Raw genomic sequence first — 22,850 nt, forward strand, 5'->3', positions numbered from 1 at the left:
CCAAATCTCAAGAAGGCCTTTTTGATTCAGTAAAATGAGCAAGTCAAGATACCTCAGGGCTGGTCTACAGTGGCCAGAATACTCCAGCTTCTCCCTAAGTATTCCAGACTTGGAATTGTCCTAGATTTTCCCCATTACCTCTGCCCTTTATAGCAATGCAATGTGGCTATCTACATATATGTTCACACTGTCCTCCTTATCAGATGGGGGACAGGACTGAAGCCTGTTCTTATCCCATCTGTGACAGTGATCGTGTGAAAGACATTCACACATGACGCACTGATCATTTCATAAAACTGTCAGTGAAGTGGAATTACATTAACAGGTTCTTCCATTAATGCAAAGTGAAGGTTAAAGATGGGACAATTCCACCTCACTGATGGGACAATGACAGAATCAGTGCAATGTCATATGAAAGTCTTTCGTGCAATCAATGTCATTTGTGCTTCCCAGACAGTACAAAGTTCAGATCAGCGCAACAGCAACTAAAAGTCCTTCCCATGATCACACGGGAAGGATGGGAAAAGGATATGAAAACGGCAGGACAAGGACATCCCACCCTCCTTCTGATAATCTCCATTGTCACCTGGCATCACCACCACCAGCACAAGTCATTCCTCCTTAAGTCAAAATTGAGGCAACCAGCATTGATCTCATGACTAGGTGCCTCGTTGTGATGGGGGCAAATGATCAGTTTTTAAAACCAGTTTAAGGGAAGAATAGAGCAGATGTGGTGGAGAACTGGCCTTACGTTATGAAGACAGTCCACGTTTGAATTGGAAATTTGGCCAAGCATTGTGAAAACAGGTCACCATTAGGATAGTGTTAGATGATTTTATTTGGCCCATTTAAATGAGCTCTTAGATAGCTCACAGAGTATCAAATACATCTGAAAGAACTTTACCATATTTGATAAAGGACAATGCTGGACTTTTATTTGTGAAGGATCTTTACCTGTGTTGTACTTAGCACAGGAAAAGAGTGTGTGGAGCAAGACCATCATGGGTGGGAGAGTGCCTGGGTTATAAACTCTGTGAGGAATCTCTTGATCATACTGATGTTTTTCATATTTATATACCTTGCCCTACAAGAAGCACAAATTGGATGGGCCCAGCTATTCCTCCCCTCGTCACAGAAACTCTATTGGTAGCTGAAACTGAGATAGGTTCCAGGTCACCCACAAATTCAGCTTCATGGCCATTGTGGGGATTTGAACACAAGTTTTACCAATTCTAAAAACTACACCATGCTGGCTCAAAGGATACAGGAGTATCATTTCTAGTCATAACAACTGCCTGGAATACAATTTTAGAATAGGAAAAAGTGGATTCTTTAATCATCTGGTGGTCCCCCAGCATGGCTCTATGATCATCTTCCACCAGAAATATAGGATTTGCCATTATCTGCGATTTTCATTAAGGTCTGGGAACATATCCCTTGTGGATACAGGGTTAATACTGAATTTTACTTTTATATTATTTTTATATCTCACCTTTTTCCTGGGAAGGAACCCCTGGCCACAAGCTATTTAGGACTTTTTACATCAAGACCAGCACCTTGAATTTAGCTTGGAAGCAACTATAAGAGCCAGTATGCAGAGAAATTTTATTTGACTTACATTGGTTGTGACTGTCACATGGAAGCCATTTTAAATCTCTCCACACACTAATTTTTGTTACAAATATATAGGCAATGTCTGTTACCTTTGCAGAGATGCCTTTCTATCACCACAACCTTTTTGTTTTATCTTTAGGCAAAAGACATCATCTATGTATTTGTTTAAATGTTTGATATTACCCTGACAAATTGAGACTTCTCTTCAGATGAAGATGCATGGCTCTCGTTGGTTTTGGCATCTGATTATCATGGTGCATAAAATTCCAACCTTGCAATATCCAAGTGACTTGAACTCTGATGGGCGCTAGAAGTGACACACATGAAGTGACACAGGCCACTGATGTAGCAAGCCCATCTTGCTTCCAAGTGACACAAGCAATCAACAATACTCAAGGTGATATTGGTGTGAAGTTGATTGTGATGACAAGATGCGTGGGACAGTGTGCTGACAATACACAAAGTAGTGAAAAATGAGTTATGACTCATCAGCTGGTTAATGAGCAGAACTGTCAGGTGCCTTTTCCTCCTCCTCCTCCTTCTCCTCTTCTTCTATTTCTATAATAATTATATTCCATTTATCTTTTTAGAGGATGACAATACTGTACACCTGGACTGTAAAATGTGGTAGTGCAATACAGCTTCAGGTATGGTATGGAAGACAGCTACACAAGGTTCATATATTTAGGCCTGGTTCACATGTATGTTTGTATCATATCTGTACTTGACATAGGGAACCTTAATAAGTTAATAGCATTGGCCTAAATTCAATATGACATGGTTGCATGCCATGAGACATAATCCAGTTCCCTTCTGGCTTTAGAAGCTGCCCCAAAATTGGTTCTGGGTAGTTTTTCAACCTTCTAAAGAAGGTTTTGAGGTGCATTAGGAGGAATACTACAATGAGATAGGGTACCATCCCTATTTACTAGATTCCACTATTCCTAATGGATGTTTAATGTTGGATTCAGCCCATTACATTGAGATTCTGTTTATATGTTAGATCTATCTTGTGTTGTCCATCATGGTCATTTGACCCATGAAAGAAATCCCTTATTAGTGCAGTTACCAGGTGATAACAGTGCATGTGCTACTCCAGTTCAAAGAGGCCTGGGTAAAAGTTTGAACTTTGCTTCCTATTTTCCATGTGAGGACATAAACATTATAATTAAGATACTCTAGCTATTTAAATATGAAGGTGAATGATAGAGGCTTCACTCTTTAAATCCATGTATTCATATTTTTCACTCTAAAGGATCAATTTGTAAGATCACCTTGTAAGATCTATGGAAAAAGGTATACAAATAAAAATTATTATTTTGCCCCAGTGGAAATTCCTGTCATTATCATTTGAACTTGGTGATCAAGATTACAATCTTCTGCATGATTCTGTTTACTTCAGATAAACTTGGATGCCTGCAATTGAGCAACGGTTATGACATTTACACAGATGGCCCTCTGGTGCCAGGGATCTGTGTGGCTATGATGAAGGAGCCTAGCTGAGAAAGGGAGGTTGTCAACTGGGTGACTAAACCATTGGCAGGTTGAGTCCCATAAACAGAACCCACATTATCTTCATGCTAGATATAATATGAACTCATTAAAATGGCAAGGGACTGTAATGATTTTGATCCAAGTTTATAGTGCCTGGATTATTTAACTAGTTAGGGAAGAATCCATTTGTTTAGACAGATGTTTCAAGGCAGAATAAGACAAATAACTATGAGCCACTTAGTGTGCCTCAAATTATCAAACCATTGCATTTTAGAGACTTTGAACACTCGTAGCCCTCTCGAAAATTTTGCACAGGGGAAACTTGCAAACATACTGTTGCATTGCAACTACTGTTACATCTTGCCCTGCCCTCTGAAAATGAGGACCAGAGATTCATTATTATTATATGCCTTCAAGTCATTTCCAATGGCAATCATAAGGTGATCCTATCACAGAGTTTTCTTGGAAATATTTGTTCATAGAGGGTTTGCAATTGCCTTCCTTTGAGGATGGAATTGTATAGCCTGTCCAGGGTCAACGTGTGGGTTTCCATGGCTGAGTGAGGATTTGAATCCTGGTCTCCCAGAGTCCTAGTCCAACACTATATTAATAATAATATAGGAAATAATATAGGATACCACTAAACTATGCTGTTTGAAGAGATTAATTAATGAAATGTGAACTATTGACATGAAAGCTAGTGTTCTCAGCTATATACATTCCTATTTGATAGTCCTGCATGTTTGCTGATGGGTCTGTACAGGATTAAAGGCTCGCTCTATGCCTGTGATCTCTCTAAGGCTAGGACTTTCAATACACATACAAAGAGAACTGCATTTAAGATACCATCATGGGTAGTCAAACAACAACTCCCTTTTTCAGTCTGTATATTGTTTTGGTCCCCCAAAAAGATAGATTCAAAATTTAGTCCCATGTGTAATTAGTTGTACATATGGGACCTGCAACAAACATTACAATGTTGAATACTGCCAGAGTGCCAGGCAGCTATGGCATCTTCTAGGACAATGGAGGACTGTTCATTTCCCTCCCCTAATATGCCAGGGACTAGTACTAGTACTTTATTTACTACAGCTCTTTCTTTCTTTCTTTCTTTCTTTCTTTCTTTCTTTCTTTCTTTCTTGGAAGCTCCCTGTGGATGAACAGTCCATGTTATACAGCCTAGTGCTACATATTAACTTTCCTTAATGCAATCAGCTGATCCATGATCTTTTGTGGACAGAATCATAAGTGAAGGATCCTTTTCTTTTCTACCCCAGCTTTAATTGGTAATCAGTTTAACTTTCAGCAGAAGAAAACAATAATATCTGGTTTGCACACACACAACATGTGCTTTTGAGGCTGTCATACTTTGGCCACATCATGAAAAGGTATAATTCATTTGAAAAAGCAATAATTTTAAGAAAGGTGGAAGGAAGTAGAAAGAGCTACTTACTTCCACCTTGCCTAACGTTATTGCCTTTTCAAGTGAATTATGCCTTTTCATGATATGACCAAGGTATGACAGCCTCAATTTAGTCATCTTGGCTTCCAGGGAGAGTTCAAGCTTGATCTGTTCTGGAACCCATTTGTTTGTCTTTTTGGCCATCCATGGCACTCTTCTCCAGCACCGTATCCAAATGAGTTGATTTTCTTTCCATCCACTTTCTTCACTGTCCAGCTCTCGCATCCGTACATGGTGATGGGGAATACCATGGCTTGGATGATTCTAATTTTTTCAGTGTTATATCTTTGCATTTTAGGATCTTTTCTAGTTCTTTCATCATTGCTGCCTTTCCCATTCCCAGTCTCCTTCTTATTTCTTGACTTCAGTCTCCTTTCTGATCAATGTTTGATCCAAGGTATGGAAAATCTTTGACAATTTTTATTTCCTCACCATCTAGGATGAATGCATGCAGATCTTCCCTGGTTATTATGTTTTATTCAGCCTTAAGCATGCCTCTGCATTTTCTTCTTTGATTCTCTTTAGTCATTGTTCCAAGTCATTTGTTTGTTTGTGTGTTTTCTGCTAGTAGTATGGTGTTATCTGCTGACAATCTTTTGGGGCCTCCTCATCTTGTTTCTCATCTGACCAGGTTTCTGTGAATGCCTAAGCATTTTCATACATAAAAGAGAGCTAGTGAGAGTGAACCAGACATGCCTTAGAGCTTCTTGAAGAAAAGATGAATATTGGTATCATCCATCATGAACTACATTATCTTCAAGCTGAGCATTCAAGGTTCATGGAGAGAAACTTGCTTCATTTTGTTTTGTTTTGTTTTGTTTACAGTGCAAGCAGACACTCTTACAACCAGAGTCCTGCTGGCATACCACACCTGTTGATTTTGCAGCAATAGCAAGAGGAAGTAGATCAAACTTTGACACCTCTGAGTAGCATATTTATCTGATGCTTTATTTCCTTCATGGACACTGTGTCTGCACCATTTTTCTTTCTGTTACCATCATCTACATGAGCCAAGTTACACTGCCATAACATGTCAACAATATTTTGTCCTAAAAATGCTGTTGTATGTAGGTGTGTGTGTGTGCCTTCAAATTATCTGTTAACTGTTACTGATCCTATGAATTTTATAAGGCTTTCTTAAACAAGAAATTCTTAGAGGTGGTTTGCCATTGCCTTCCTCTGATATATAGCCTGGTGGTTTCTACTCAAAGTATTAACCAAGTCTGGCACTGTTTAGCTTCCAGGATCAGATAGGATTTGATACCTTCAGGGGATCTAGACCTTGCACTGTTTTGTATGCCCACTATAAATGTCAGCATCCCTGGCATAATCAAGTATATTTACATTCCTAGGCATGTTCCAAAATGAAATCTGTTCCTTGTCTTACATATTTCGGCAGTTACAGGACACTGCATGCCAATCAAATCTAAAGTCTAATATTTCTTCAGATATAAGTCAGTGTCGCTTTTGAGTATGTGAATGTACAGGTTCATTGAATGCCATGCCTGGGAGCCTTCCCCCCACACATGCTAGTTGGGTGACCTAACAAAATGATTCTAAGATAAATTGCATTTTCTCTCACTTGACAATATGGCCAAGTCTTGGCTCAAACCAGTACTCACCAACTGGGGAGACAGAGAAGGAAAGGCATTGTAAGCAGTTGGTACATAGAAGGCTCCAAGATTTTAATTTTGTTTTCATTTTTGGCTAAAGATCACTGTTTTAATTAGGGATGAAATAATCTCAGTGCTGGAAACTTTGTATTTTTAAAAGAAATGTGTTTCAGTTATAGCAACACTGTTATCACTCATAGTACATATTAATGGTTCTCAAACAACACAGTCACTTGATGTATATATATATATATTTTCAGGATGGAATTGAAAGTGGGAACTCCTTCTCTTCCCCCCCCCCCCCCGATTTAATTGCTAATAAAATTAACTTTCTGCAGAAGGAAGAATAAGGTTAGTTGATCTGCACACACATTATGTGTATCACACTAGATCATGATTCACAAAGAAGTTGCAAATATACTAGCTTTGCAAAAATTTTGAGTCTCCATAATTGCAACCTATTCATTTTTGTAAAGTCACTTAAAGCTGTTGTGCCCATAAAGTGAAGGCCTGCAAAGGTGTATTGTACTGCCAGTCACTATCTGGTAGTCAATTAAATATTTTGCAAAGCAAGCCTATCTTGCAAAGCATATTAAAACTATGGTGGCTTCACCTTCTGTTCTCATGCATACTATAAATGATCAGTAATTCCAAGAACTTGAAAAATTATTTTTGAAGGGTAATTAGTTACAATAGTTGGTTACAGTTCTAAGACCCACAAAGTCATTAGTTACTGGTATGGTTAGAAATTTAAACAAGTTGCTCTTGTTTCTCAGAAGTAAAATAGGAAGACATAGAAAGTATAGCTTCTAGTTTAGAAAAATGCACTCTACATCCATTCATCTCATTGTCACCTGAACATTCACAGCAGGGTACAAAATAGCAGCAAAAGGCACAGAACAAGCTAGTACTGAAACTAAATGAAAGTCTTCCTTTGCTCTTTAGTCTTGCCAGCAGCTCCATAACTGTAAAAGTAATTTAAAATGTTACCATTACACTGCAAAAGGGATTAAGGTATGCCTCTTTAAATTACAGTGTTGATGTGATACAGTTATACTTTCATTAATGAGGAAGGAAATTAATTGAAAGTAATGTATTCTTCATAAGTAGTTACCGGTAATTCTAAACTCTGTTAATTCCACTGGATTAACAGAATCCAGCACACACACTCACACTTTTTTGTGCTATACTGGTGTTTGCCGCTTTAAAGCAACTTCTTCCATTCTGATTCCTATCATGAACAACATAACCTATGAAAGCATCTTTGTATGATGTTGTCTCTTGCCAGTGTCCACATTCTCTCTTAAAAGGCAATGCTGATTTGAGAAGACTAGTAGGAAGACGTTTTCATACTTTAGCAACATGGGGGTCAATGTCAGGCAACAGTTTCTGTGGTAAGAAACAAAATGCCAAGCTGATGCATGAACTGAAAGGTTGATCCACCAGTTTGATGGCAGGCCTGGCCAGCCCTTATCAAGCATGGTGAGGCAGTCACCTCAGATCATCAACAAGTTATTGGAGGAAACTTTACTGGTCTCAAAGCCTGACCTACGCCAACTCCACCACAGTCCTAGCTACCCAGCTAGGTGAGGCAAACATGCTTTCCCATTGCCACCCACCCATGATGGTCAGGCCTGCTGCTCTGTTGTGGGGCTTTTGTGGAGGAAGCCCAGGGATGGAGCAGCTAGAAAGGGTACGTGCTCACCCCTTGTGCAGCTTCGGAGCCCCACAATGGAGCAGTGAGGAAGTCCTGTGATGGAGCAGCATGGAGGAGAGAATGCACACCTTTCCCAGTCGCTCCATCACAGGGCATCCTCCCTGGGGAATAAGCCCTGCAATGGAGCAGCAAGGGAGAGGGCAAATGTGCATCCTCTTTAGCTGCTCTGTCACTGCGCTTCCTGCCTGGAATCCCTGCAATGCAGCAGTAGGCAAGGAGGCAATGTAGCGGCTGGGGAGTGGAGGGGAGGCAAGGAGAGAAGGGCAACCAGCAAGGAGGGGGTATCTGGGGGAGGAGGAGTGGTGGCCAGAGAGGAGGTGCAGTTAGTGGGAGGGGTAAGGAAGCCTTCCCCCCCCACTGGAAACCATCCGCCCTAGGTGTCACTAAAGATAGTGACACTACTGTCATTCTGTATATGCAAATATTCCAAATTCTGAAAAACTCCAAAATCCAAAACACCTCTGGTCTCAAGCATTTCAGATAACTGAAACTCAACCTGGAATACTATCTAGTAGTAGTAAGCCTTCCTCTCATGGCTCATTAGGTCTAAAATTAAATGCATATATATTTTCACTGTAAAGGATTGTTAATGATTTATCTATATTTTATGTAGGTCAATAGATAAACATTAGCTTATTAATTTACACTTGTATTCAATTCAGTAGAAGCATGTTTAGTTCCCAGCTATGTGATCCTAAGCATTTCTGCCCAGAGGAAGACATTCTGAAAATGACATATAGCTGGGCTGGCATTGCACCAGCCTGGATTGGATCCCCTGAAATCCGGCCCCCACTTCCCACAGAGACACCCCAGAGATTACCCCATCAATACACTTGCACATGTCCTTCACTCCCACTGAATTCAACAGCCTTAAGCATGTTCACAGTGGTGCCTCTGGACAATTTTAGCAGAGCTTGGGGAAATTCCACTGGTGGATTACAGCTCCCAGAATCTCTCAGCCAGTATAGCTACTAGCTTGGAAGTCTTATCCCCAAATAATAACTTTTCAAAACTCTTAATTTTACAAGCTGGATTTAATGGTTATACAGTTGCCCTCCCTCATTTAGACAACCATGTGCATCACTTTGATTGTGAGCTCATAAGTAATATTTCTTTTCTCCCTACCCTCAGATACCATTCTGTGCTTTATGTCCTGTGTCCTGATATTAGAGGAAAAGGGGGAAAGAAGAAAAGTAATATTTGCAACATGCACATCTTTGCATTTTAAATTCATTTAAATCTTAGCACCATAATATCGACAAGAAGAAAACTGAGCTTTTTTCTGCTTCTTTGAGGCTAAATACATGGGAATAAGCCCTACTTTTTCTTGTAATACAAAAAGATATCACATTTTCAGGTTATCATGAAGATTTGTAATCATGTACCTGTCCATTTACCAGATTCCTGCCACTATCACTATAAAATGATTTTTGAAAAGGAGAAGAAATAATGGATGTTGCTAAGAAGGAGCACCATTAGTTCTGGGGGACACCAGCTTTTATTGTGCCAAAAAAGGGTCTGACACTGGATCTATTTGCTGATAACACATTTTATACAACTTTGCTGGATGCTCATTGGAGCATCCTTCCCCCCCCCCCCAGGTTGTGTGGCCCCCGATGTTGACATCAAGGGCCAGCTTTAGCTGCTTTCTATTGGGCTGCGGGTACTAATGTCTGAGCAGCATTTTGGATATTTTAAGTACTAAGAATGAATAATAACATAAAGCTGTCACGTTAGATCAAAAAAGTGTTTCCTGTATGTTGGATGTTTTCCCACCTCCTTTACTTTCAAATATGTCAGCATTTGCTACTCCTGTTTTTTTGCTTTCCTCCTTCAATAATGAATAGTTGCCATCACATATTGGATTAGGAAACAGATTATTCTCAGGGTTTTCTAATATGGAAAAACAGCTTTTGTGCTAGACAATAAAGCTAAAAGCATGATTAAAGCAGTGGCAGCGTATGCCTCTCTCTCATACCCCATTAGGTCTAAAATTAAATGCATATATGTTTGCACTGGGAGATGATGTTAATGATTTATCTATATTTTATGTAGGTCAATAGATAAACATTAGCTTATTAATTTGCTATGTTGCAGATCTACTTGTATTCAATTCAGTGGATTTAAAAAAAACATATGATAACTGGGTCCTAAAATTTCCTGCACCTTCATCCAGATAGATTGATGGTGGGTGGGTGGGTGGATGAACAGATTTTGGCTGCATCTCAGCAAACCATGATGTAAGACAGTGCTAGTTACAGGTTTCAGGGGACCTTGGGCAATAAGATATTACTGCTCCCTTGAAAGGGTCCACGTTCCTCTCATTGCTGTTGCTACAGTTCATACATCTGTCCCTTCTTCTGGTTTCAGTGGCACCAGCCACCATAAGAAGATGCAACGGAATGGCAAAGCTTATAGCTCCTTCTCATACTCCTCTCACTACTTGCTCGCCTGTGTGTTTCACACACCAAAGAGGAGGAAGTGAAAGTTAAAAGGTGATATGATAGCCCTGTTTAAATATTTGAAAAGGTGTCATGCTGAATGGAACAAATTTGCTTTGTGCAGCTCCAGAGAATAGGACCCGGAGCAACGGATGCAAACTACTGGGAAAGAGATTGCACCTAAACATTATGCAGAACTACTTGACTACAGAAATTGTTTGACAGTGGGATATGCTGCCTCAGTGTGTGGTAGACTCTCCTTCTTTGGAGGTTTTTAAACAGAGACTGGATAGCCATCTTTCAGGTGTGCTTTGATTGTGTCTGCCTGCATGGCAAGCAGTTGGACTGGATAACTTTGTAGGCTCTTATAACTTTATGATCCTAGGATTCTATATATGGAAGGCTTAAAGGGATTAATACCTGGGGGCATTGTAGCCTTGGTGAATACCCACCAGTGCCAACTATTGCTACCTGCTCTGGTCTGTACTGGTATTAGTGATGGTATTAGAGAAGTGCACATCACTAGCCATTCTGTTCAGCTGCCTTACCCTTATTCCCTCTTCCCTGGTTATCACAACTGCTGTATATCATATTCCTTTGAATCATCTTGGATTCAGGCTGTTGTACCAAAAAAGATACTCTGCAAGCTTATTACCCTCTATGGACTTTGAAAACATGACATTGATAATCAAACAGAAGTTATTAGATATAGATTATCAAGATCTTCAAGGAACCACATGGGACATTGATCTCTTTCACACTTCACAGTTATAGCACTTTGATACCACTTTAATTATCATGGCTTCGTCCTATGGAATCTTGGGATCTGTGGTTTTGTGAGGTGTTTAGGTTTTTCTGACAGACAGCTCTCAATTCCTTCCCAAAACTATAAATTCCAGAATTCCGGGAGATGGAGCCATGGCAGTTAAACTGGAATCAGTGCTATAATCGGATAGGTTGAGAGGAATGTTTGTTCCTCTCAATAATTAGGTTTATCAGTCTTCCTCTGTAAAAATGGAATAATATGGCTAATACCACAATACAAAATTAATGCAGTTTGAACCCACTTTAACTTCCATGGCTCCATCCTATGGAATCCTGGGGTTTATAGTTTGTTGTGGTACCAGAGCTCACTTACAGAGAAGGCTAAGTATCGCTAAATATTGCACAAAACAACAAATTCCACGGCATTGAGCCATGGCAGTCAAAGTCATGTCAAACTGCATTAATTCTGCAATGTAGGTGCTGCCCCTGTAACAATGTTGAGGTCGAGTCTGCCTTGTATGTTCTTTCCCACTGTGGATATTATCAAGGGGCTAGAAAAGATTTAATATATCCTATTATACATATCCCTGGTTGCTCTCTTGAATCTCTTATGAATATTTTAATTCAGGATTCAAATAAGTCAATAGTGGATAAACCTGGTTATTTTCACCAGTCCACTTAATATTGTTTGATGTTCTTTTATATTTAATGCTTAATTTTTTCACAAATTTTGTATCTCTTTAGTTCTATCAACAGGCATTTTTATCCAATCTACATTTAACCTGATGTTTTAATGCTTTGTTAGCTGTAAAGATGGATGGATGCTTAGACATATACTCACTTCTTCAAAATTCTTTGTGAATTAAATTTAGCTCTTCAAATAAACATATTGCCTGTGATCCCATGGCCTGAACACTATTATTCTAAAAGATCCAGGGGTGACATTGTGTCCCTTCAGCAGTAGCTTCCAGTGGGAACATGAAAATGGTGTCCCACTCAACTGAACCTACCTAGATAGAAATGAGGGCAAAGCATTTGTTTCAGCGTTACTAACCTTAGCATCCTTGCCACCGCAAAAATCCAGCGCAAAGGGTAACCATTGGAGGCACGAGTATGGAAGTTACAAATAACAAGTTATTTGCAATTACAAATAAGAAGTTACTCATAACTGATTATTTTTTCAGTATCAAAAGGAGGGTTAAACTGTGTTACATTATGGTTGTACTCCTTCTGTGAAGTGACTAGCTTTTAGTTACTGTCATGGTTTCAGGGGTATGGCATCACTAAATGATGAAGAACTACCATATGGTTCAAGTACTTGTTTGTAATGCACTGCATGCTGCTATCTCATGCTCTTGTATCATGTTAAGGCAACAGCAAGAAGGATGAGAGAAGATACTTTGTACCATAAGTCATTAATTCATATTATTCAGATTTTTTAAAGTAAATGAAAATAAACATCTAAGTTACTTTTGAGAAACAGAAAAGTTCAGCACTGCTTTTTAAATATTGTAGCTGTAATGGAAACTAGCTGCTTAGGTAGAGTTCATCCACAAACTATGGTCCCTCAGTATTGTAGCTGTAATGGAAACTAGCTGCTTAGGTAGAGTTCATCCACAAACTATGGTCCCTCAGTATTGTAGCTGTAATGGAAACTAGCTGCTTAGGTAGAGTTCATCCACAAACTATGGTCCCTCAGCAATGGATTGCACAAAGATAATGGCTTCCTGGCACACTACACACATTTCAACACTATCTGACCCCATCCTCATGGGGACATCCTACACTAACCTATTCTCTTCACCACAAGCTAGTTCCAACACCAAACTGGATTTGCCACTTCATTTCCACACAGAGAGACTGGTTTACAATGCCTTTGTTCACTAACAACCATTATTAAAACTGGGCTTGCCACTTCATTTCCATACATAAATGATTTTGAATTTGAACTGACATTCTCACACACTAAGGGCATATATAAGTCTGTCCCTGACTTACCATTCCACCAAATGCATCTGAGGAAGTAGACTTAAGTCTACGAAAGCACATGCTTCTTTCTTTAGTTAGTCTCAAAGGTGCTACAAGATCTCTCTATGTACTGGTGCTACAGACTAACACGGCTATATCTTGAATTCTGCAAATGAAGTTGTAGCATAAGCATCTGAGGAACTCAACCAAGTCTGATGAAAGCTTATCTTACAACTTCTTTTGCTTAATGAGTCTCAAAAGTGCTACAAAATCCCTTTGCATGCATTGTACTGTAATTGATACTATACATCAACTACAGATGAAAAGACAAAAATGTGTTCTTTTGTCACATTCAGTTATTTGCAGCTGGGCAGGATTGTTATGATTTTCCTGTCATGAAGGTACCCCAGAGCATTATGGCTAAACATAAAGCAATGGTCAAATTCACTGAACCTGGTGGATGCCAAAAGGTAGAGTCCTTTTAGCCCTTTACAACATTTTGACCACTTATGGAAAACCAAGGTCACAGGGTTCCAAAGTATTCCATGTTACTGATTGCCACATATGAGTCAGCGATCATCTCACTAGTGCGCACACACATGCGCACATGCACATACATATATCAAAGTCATGTAATAATAAGGGCTAGAGCACCTCTGTTTTCGTGGAAATTTTTCAGGGCCAATTCATGGAGTGAGATAAGCCATCTATCCACTAACTGCTCCTGGATCATACTGTGCAGTGCAGATCGCAATGTACTTCTGGCAGACAATCGATGTAATATAGAAGATGCCTACAGAGCAAAAAGTTCCAGATGCCTCAAGTATGACTGCTACAGCACATGTTCCTCATCTGGTAATATTCAGTTTGTAGAAGATTTTTTAGTGCAAAGGAACCTGACCAGATACCAGAACAATTGCTGCAATCCTGCATGATTCAGCATTGCATAGTAGTTCTACATGGGAACTACGCTATGCTGAGATAGTCCAGCCTCTGGATCTGCCATATTGTCACTGAAGCTTTCCATTCATGTCTGGAGGAGTATGGATGGAATTGCAAAACTGTTGGGCTATGTCCCTGTAGCTAGACACAAATCAAATACATTGTTCACTAAGTTATGCCAGGGTCCTATGAGGGTTTCAGTGGCAGAGGTAATCATTTTACATCTGGTTACAGGACAAAGCCCAATATATCTGCAATTTCCACACCCTATTCTCCTTCAGGTATGACTCTCTGAGGCTGGGGTCAGCAGCTTTATGGTAGATCCAGGGGGATCATTGGTCAGTGTAGAGGGAGGAAAGGAATATCAACTTCTGCTGTGGCAAAAAATAAACATATGAAGGCATCAGTTAACTTATGTGTATATGTCTGTTTGTCTGTCTGTCTGTCTGTCTATTTATCTATTGTTGATGTTGTGTGTGTTCAAGTCATGGTGATCCTAAGGCAAAGCCATCATAAGGTTTTCTTGGAAAGATATGTTCAGATGAGGCTTATCATTGTCTTCCCTTGAATCTAAGAGAGTGTAACATGCCCACGGACACCTAGTGGGTTTCTATGCCCAAGCAGGGATTCAAGCCCTAGTCTTCCATAGTTCTGAACTGATTCTATTGAAATTTAAAGTTGAAAATAAATCAAATTAAAACCCATTTAAAAATCAGAATGATCATAGGTATGAGGATCCACAAGATTTTCCCTGGAATCAACAGAAGCAGGGATACAAACTCTGGGCTCCAAGAGTGCTAGCCCAAGCCTCAAACCACTCTGCCATGCTGGCTCTGCTTTCTGTCTATTCTCTTAATCTGTATCATGTACAGTGTTTGTATCCCTGAGGCAGTCAGGGTAATTAACAAAATAAAATTATAATATTATAATATAAAAATGACAATAAATCTTTAACAGACAGAACAAAAGCAAAGTGCAGAGATCCCAGGAGATTCCATCCTGCACTGACCTACTCTGGTCAGGATGACTATGAAAAATTCATAAACTATATTGGGGGTGCCCCTGGCCATTTCAGTTGTCTTGGGGGTAATGAGCATTCCTCTCTGTATCCCCCTGTAGTCTTCAGACATTTACACATCTTTTATCATGCCGTGATACCATTCAACAGGAGGGAAGCCTTCAACTGCTCCACAATCCCATCTCTCAAGAAATGGCAATTTCATGTAGTGGGCCAGTCTTAGAGTTTTTCAGTATTATTCATCAGATATGGATGTTAAAGGAAACTGAACTCATGTTACAGCCATAAAGTCTACACCCATAATAGGCTAAATCAGGGGTAGGCAACCTGCGGCCCACGGGCCGGATGCGGCCCGGCGAAGCCTTGGGACCGGCCCCAGCCCAGTCCTGCCGCCGATTGCCACTGGGGCCTTTGGGGGGCAATTGTCTATAGAAGCCTCAGAAACATGCATTTATATTAACATTTTTTTTAAAATCAGCAAATTTTTTCACGTGTCCTCCATTTTTTTTAAAAAAGTGTCTTCCATTTGAAAATTTTGTCCTACATTTGTCCTGGTTTATTTATATATTTAATTTTTTAAAAAATTATTTAATTATTTATTTTTTGGCTTTGGCCCCCCCAGTTGTCTGAGGGACAGCAACCTGGCCCCCGGCTCAAAAAGATTGCCTACCCCTGGGCTAAATAATCCTAAAAATTTGCCAGGCTTAAAGACATCAGCCTCTGTTAAGAGCAAATGGTTTTCAGGTTGCACCAATGGCTGATGGGCCATGCCTCCATTGGATGGTCATGGTGAGAAAGGACTAAAACAGAACAGTTACTTACTTCAGTCTCCAATGCTAGGGGTGGAATGAACTGGTTCTTTGTGAAGAAAGGAAGAAAAATAAAGATAAACACATAGACTAGAATCTTGTTGGTATCTTACAGAAGTGTCAATTCCTAGAGAAGAGGAAGAAGAAAGATCAAGATAAGAAAGAACTGTATAAATTCTTGTTACATGAGTTTGGTTTCCATTTTGTTGATAGTTTTATTGTAAGATAGAAAAATGTAATAAAAATCAATATTAAAAAAAAGAAGTGCCAGTTCCTCTTAAATAAATGGTTGAATATTTTTATCCAATGCAGTACAACTGCATTCATTTCAAACATGCAGAAGCAGAGCTGCATATGTTGTGCCATGGGGTATGCAGGTATACATCCATATAATATGGCTGGATATGCATATTCAGTTACACAACTTTGCCATTCAACATAGGGGTGGTGAAGCATAATTGAAGTGTAACTCTATATGCAAAGATATATGGTACACAAGCTAGATGTGGGATCTCAGCCACTATCTTTATGCTATACTAAGTTGACCAATACTAACAAAACCAACCAAAGTAATATTAGTTCTTCACTGATAAGACGTTGAGTGCTGCTGTATCAAATTGCCTTGGGCACATCATGTTTTCCACAGTGGGCAAACAGCTGCTTGTGAAAAGCAGGACAAGAGACCATCATAACTAGTTAATAACCATTTAAAGTGTTATCTTCCATGCATTTCTCTAACCCCTCTTTAAAATTTTAGATGTGGCTCATCATAACACCTTGTGGAAGTGACTTCCTTCATTTAACTATGCAGTGTTGTTGTTTTTCTGTGTGTGTATAAGTTGTTTCTGGCTTATGACAACCCTATGGCAAAGCTATCACATGGTTTTCTGAGACTCGAAATTCAAAAGCAGGATTTTAATACATAATTGTGCCCAAGAAGGCTTCTTATTGGGGTGTTTGCTCAGAATGTTTTTAATGTTTTATATTTTTAACTCAATATTTTTGTTCTATTAACATGTTTTAATTGTGTTTTAAAATTGTACTGTATTATTGGTATTGCTTTTAAAGCTTTTGACAGCTACCTTGGGTCCAAATTGGGGGAAAAGGTGGCATACAAATAAAATAAATAAGTAGATAAACCAGAGGTGTGACTTGCTAAAGGTCACTGAATTGGTTTCCATAGCCGAGAGGCAGTTTGAACCCTGGTCTCCAGAGACACAGTCCAGTGTTCAAACCAGTTTGCCATGCTGGCTCCTACTATGTACTGTGGGGAAAAATAATCATTTTGTCTGTTCTGACCTCCAAATCTAGTACTGAAAGCAAGGAAGGAAGACCTTTTCTCACCCACTCTCTATACACCATGGTCAGAATCCTGTTAGTATGGTACACAAATGGTATTTTTTTGTCTGTAGCTGAAGGGCTGTCTTTAGTTCAAGATTGCAGAACTGGAGTTCTGCATGTGGTATCATTGCACATGAATGTACATTGTGCATGGACACACATGCAATTGTCTCCTAACCTGACTGTGCAGTGCTGCAGTTCACGGACATAGCAATGAGCATAATGTTATGCTCTGTCTCTTCAGTGTAGAACCTTGGCTCATGTCTTATGTTACACACCTCCATCCCACCTTGATGTGTAGGAATATGCAAAAACTTACAAAGCACCTTTGTGCAGAGGAATATACTCAAAATAGTTTGTTATGCCGGAGTAAAGGCAGACCAAGACTGAGTCCTACTGGAAATCAAACTAAGGCAGAACAGCTCTTTAGCTGTTTGAACTCTTAAAAAGATGAGAGACACAGAGAAGTTTAGATTACCAGCCGCCTACGATGTACATTCCATAAAAATGTCAGCCTTGATGGCAAAGTTCAGGATAAAACGGTGTCGGATAATTTAATCATTTACCATGAGAATACCAGTTATCTTAATCATACACGAAGTTCTTAAGACTGGTGTATAGTTTTGCGTAATTGAATCATGACTTCAGAGAAAGGAAGGAACTGTGAAAGTGTTTTGGGGGGGCGGGGGGGGCTCTCATAAAGCACAGCCAGGGAGCCCTTATATTCAAGTTGAAATTATATACACAGTATTTTCATTTCTGAGGATATTAATACTTCTGAGAAGGCTGGACTCTTAAGGAGGTGGAAACGGAAAGAGCTTTTTAAATTTTTATTATTGCTACAGATAATTTGGACTGCCACCTATTCAGAGACTGTAAAAATTACCTTTTTGGATTCCCCAAATCCTTTAGTGAGGATTGGCCATGCTGGTTGTGTTATCCTCAGAACTGTAATCCCTGGTCTAAATGGTGGTTGGTATTCAGTATTGCAGTTACAGTTCACAACAGTTGCAGTTGCAATTCATAACCTAGAGTTACAGGTCCGTATCTGCTATGTATTCACTAATCCTGCATAGTCACAGCCCACCTTAACAGCCAGCAGTCCCCAGTCTTCATTAAGAGCAATTCACTGGATCAGGTGAAGGAGATCTAATCAGCTGGTGATCAGGTCACAAGGAGGAGTATATTTCTACTCCCCTCTCACCAGCAAGGAAGCCTAAACAATCAAAGTCATTGCAACCTCACTACTTAGCAGGAGTGGGGGGGGGGGTGCCCCAATTGCCAGCAGAACAGACCTCCTCCTCAGTCTGACAACTGGCTGTTAAATTGACTGGAGGAAGCAGTCAGGCTAAGAGATGTTATTTAATCACATAAATCTAGGATCCTGGGGTCTATTGTTAATTCCAAATAAAGTAAACAGGTTTAATCAGTATACCATACTGTTCAAAAGGTCTACTCTGATTAGGGATAGTCAGTATGATTTGGGATCCCCAAAGGAACTTTTCCAAATTCTGACCCCTGTCAGGAAAGGTTCTGTTTATGCCCCTGGGACTGGGAATACAATCCAGGGAGGGGAGGATTTAGGGAGAGGATGTTTGTGAGCCACACTGAACATTTTATCCATCTGGTTCCCTTCCCATCTAGATGCCTGATAAACTACTGCAGCAGCAACCTCAAGAAGGCCAGGATGTCTTCATTTTCCATCCGAGCGAGAACGGTGGAGTGTTGAGATCGGAGCATCTGTGGTTGTGTGCCCAGCCAGTCAGAATCTGTGAACAGCTGCGACGAATGGAGCTGAGAAGGAAGAACAGGAGGCAGCCAAAACCCAACCCTGAAGCCCTCTTTCTGACTAGAGCAGAATGAGACCAGTACAGAGGAACCCCCAGCAGCACGAGAAACTAAACAGATTGACTCTCAGTGACTCATTTAGCTTCAGGATTGGACAGATCTCTCCCCTGCTGGCAATTTGGCTGAGCATCAGTGGGCGAGATACCAGGATGAATAGCTTAAAATAATTAACGGGGATGGGGGGGATTGAAATCTGTAAAACTGCTAGCCATCCAATTCTTTCCCATGGAATGAAAGACACAAAACAAATTACATTTAGGTTATTAAATATTAAGTCATTGGATTTATCTCCATTTGGCCCAAAGCAGGAAACTGGAAAATATTCAACATTGATATTGTTCTGTTGATGGGCTGTTTACCGTTGAGTGACTGACTGGATTTTGGCAGGTCAAAGGGGTCTTTGACACATGAATGGAAAAGAGGTACTTGAATTCTCCCCTGCAAAAAGAGACAGAGACAGAGAGAGAATAATTAATTCAGCAAACAATTTTGGCATGAATATGAATGTGTACAAAACCAAAATTGCTTGAAGCCAAGAAGGTTTTTGCTCAGTGACTGGGACTTTCAACCTTGTGTTGACATTTGGGGCCCAGCTTTGCTTCCAGTGAACAAGGTGGAAATGTTGACACTCTTTCCAGGAGAAACAGGCTGAGATCCCGGAAGCAAAAGAGACAGTACTTTGTAATAAATGTACAAAACCAGAAGCAACAGGCTCGTTTAGTATCAGTAAAGGTCAGTTAAAATTATAGAGACATCCTTTGGAGCAAATCCTCTGCCTTGTATTTGCATATTTATGAACTAGAGATTATGACAGCCTATTCCATTTATTAGAGCAGCGATGCTATACTTAATAGTCTGTCAGCATTTCCATTATAAACCCCTTTTTTTCAGGGTTTTAATATCCCGGCCACTTAAAATCATGACAAGCAAGCAAGTCACTTTTGTTAGGCCAGGTGTTTGTTTTTATTTCATTTAAAATTAAAATCGATTTAAAGGAGTTTGGTTCTTTATGACTTGGAAGATAAAGCAAAAGATGAAAGATGACAGGAAGTTTCTGTAACTACTTCATGTTCCCTTTACTGTCAGTGGTGTGCATGGACCCAAATGTTTTGAAACCATTACTTTTGAGGACTTCATCTCCCCAGAATCTGCCAGGTCATACTGGCTGGGAGATTCTATGAATTGTAGTAAAATAAAATAACGTTTGCAAGCTGTGGCCTGGAGGGAACAGTAGAATTAAGAACTTATAAACCAACCCTTTGTCAAATTGCATGAAATTTGGGTTGGTTGATTTTTCCAACACTGTCTACAGCTAACAGTCTTTGTGCTTCCTTTTTAAACCCATTTTTGTATTGGAAAGCTAACCCAGTATAAATCATTTGAAGTCTATGGGTAACATTATCTATAATTTAAACTACAGATCAGTTAATCTTGAGAATTTGATTTCAAACCCATTGGTTTTAATGACAGGAACAGTGTGATACTATGAGTTTAGTGGGACATTACCAAGCTAACAGATATAGGTTTCAGGCTAAACCCAATTATGTTTGTTGGATTGACTGTTTTGTGGGTCAACTTTCCTGAGGGGAAAAGAAATTTTGTTCTGTGAAAAGAACCCTTGGTTGCCATCCTAACCCCACTGATATCTACAGTACTTTTTGGACAAGACTTTTATTAGGCAATCATCCTTCCTCATTCACAGAGTTTTGGGAGAGTCCAGACCAGAATTAGAAAGTTCTTTTTTAGACTGCAACTCTCAGTGGTCATGCTGGCTGGGGATTCTGGGAGCTGCTATCCACAAAGTAGTTTTTTCAGGCCCTTGTCCAGACAACACCATCTCCCATCAGTAACCTCGCTTTCCTACCACATCTTCCACCCTCTTTAATAAGAAAAAACTCCAAAGGCGAGAAAGTCAGAGTAGATGCCCAGGGCCTTTGGTTATTCATGATAGGAGCCTTCTGTCTGGAGACACTTTCAATTAAATGGTTATATGCCTATCTAGCAATTATTTTTCTGGCTTTGCTAGAACAAGTATTTGATATGGTTTGCCTTTACAATTCTCACCTTTGTATTTGTTGCATGTGTCCCCTTTTTTTACTTTTGGCGACACTGAGGCAAATGGATGACAGGGTTTTATTGGCAAGATTTGTTCAGAGGGAAGGTTGACTTTGCCTCCCTCCGAGACTGAGAGTGTGACTTGCCCAAGGATACCCTGTGGGTTTCCATGGCCAAGCAGGGATTCAAACCCTGATCTCCTGAGTCGTAATCCAACTCTCACACCACTACACCATGCTGATTCCCAACTATTTAACCAAAAATGATTAATAGAATCCAAGAGACGCCTATGCTGGGTAGCTGTAGACTTTTGCAGGTGTAGTACAGCATTGTGTCCAATACTGGCAAACCCAATGCTTCTGGGAAGCCAAGCAAAATGGAGACTACTTCATCTCTTGTTGCTTCCCTTAGAAATACCTAAAGATAATAACGATTTGAGTGTGAGCATAGCCTTTATGGAATATTAGACTTCTTGTCTCATCTAAAATCAAGCAGACATAAAATCAAGTGGATGTGGGTGGGGAGATAGATAGATAGATAGATAGATAGATAGATAGATAGATAGAGCAAATGGGAGAGAGAAAATGGGGATCCATCTGTCTGTGGATTTTAGCTTCCCCACGGATTAACTTGTAATTTGTGTTATAGGCAGAGTCTCTTCATAGTGTGCTCCCAATAGTATTCATTGATTTGATGTTGTTATGAACGTGCCCCTTCCCATTACTTTCAAAGGGCTTGTGATGGACTGAGTATGTTGGATAGTCGCACTTATAACACAGATTTTCAACTTTGCAGAAATATTCACTGCCCAGCCATATTTATGACCCACCCCCATACATACACACTTTCAAAAAGCAATAATAGGCAAGGCCTAAAGAGTTAACTCAGGAATGGAAACTGGGCAGCTCCCCAGAAGTTGCTGAACTGCATTCCCAGCAGTCCTAGACATCATAGGCAATGCTGAAGGTTATTGGGATTGCAGTACAACAGCATCTAGAGGGCCATCTAATTCCCATTCCTGATCTAGCCCCACTGTGGCCTCTTGGCAATCCAACATCCTGACACTGAATAGTCAGTTCTAAATATTTCCTATGTGTTCCCACAAAAGTTATACCTGAATGATCATTTTAACACACAATGTTCTCTCCTAAAGAGACTCTGCAATACTTCTTCCCCCTAAATCCAATTTTTCCTTTTATTGTCTCATGATATAAATGCTACTGAAATGGCATCATCATATTTTTCTATAGATTCAGAATTCAAATTTTGATACAAAACTTTTGAACAGGCTTTTCTAAAATGAATTCATAGAAGTCAAAGTCTGCAAATGGGAACTTTGATCATTTGCAAACATTTATATTTGCCATGGTCCTACACACACATACACACACACACACACACACACACACACACACACACACCAGTTTTAATCAACGTGGAGGAAGCAAGTAAGCTGTGGACACATAAAGCAGGAAGAAAGATGATGCTAGAAACGTGTGCAAATATATGTAAGGTGTGCAATATTGTTTTACTTCAAATATATGAAACCTGAAGGCCAGCTTAGCAGCAATGTTCACTTGCATACTCAGTTTGCTATACATTGTGTTTATTTTGCAGTGAGGGTGGGGTGGTGATAGAATGAGCATGCCAGACAGAATGTTAATGTGTGCCTGAAGACTAATTATTATGTAATTAGCCACAATAGGATGTGTGCAATTGAGTAACAACAGGGTGTGTCAGGCAGGTAGTGTCACTGCCAACAC

General features: G+C 39.8%; 1 protein-coding gene across 1 annotated transcript in view; it reads left to right on the forward strand.

Annotated features, from left to right (window-relative positions):
• The window catches only part of LOC149283428 (uncharacterized), a 301,635-nt gene extending 281,353 nt beyond the window's left edge, over positions 1-20,282 (forward strand). The window contains exon 5 of the mRNA XM_089497578.1: positions 18,829-20,282. Within this exon, the coding sequence (XP_089353704.1) occupies positions 18,829-18,913 (85 nt within the window). The 3' untranslated portion in view covers positions 18,914-20,282. The remainder of the gene's footprint in view (positions 1-18,828) is intronic.
• The last annotated feature ends 2,568 nt before the right edge of the window (positions 20,283-22,850 follow it).

Source organism: Sceloporus occidentalis, unplaced genomic scaffold (assembly GCF_023333645.1).
Source record: "Sceloporus occidentalis isolate IW3139 unplaced genomic scaffold, rSceOcc1.0.p SCAF_104, whole genome shotgun sequence".
NCBI lineage: Eukaryota > Metazoa > Chordata > Lepidosauria > Squamata > Phrynosomatidae > Sceloporus > Sceloporus occidentalis.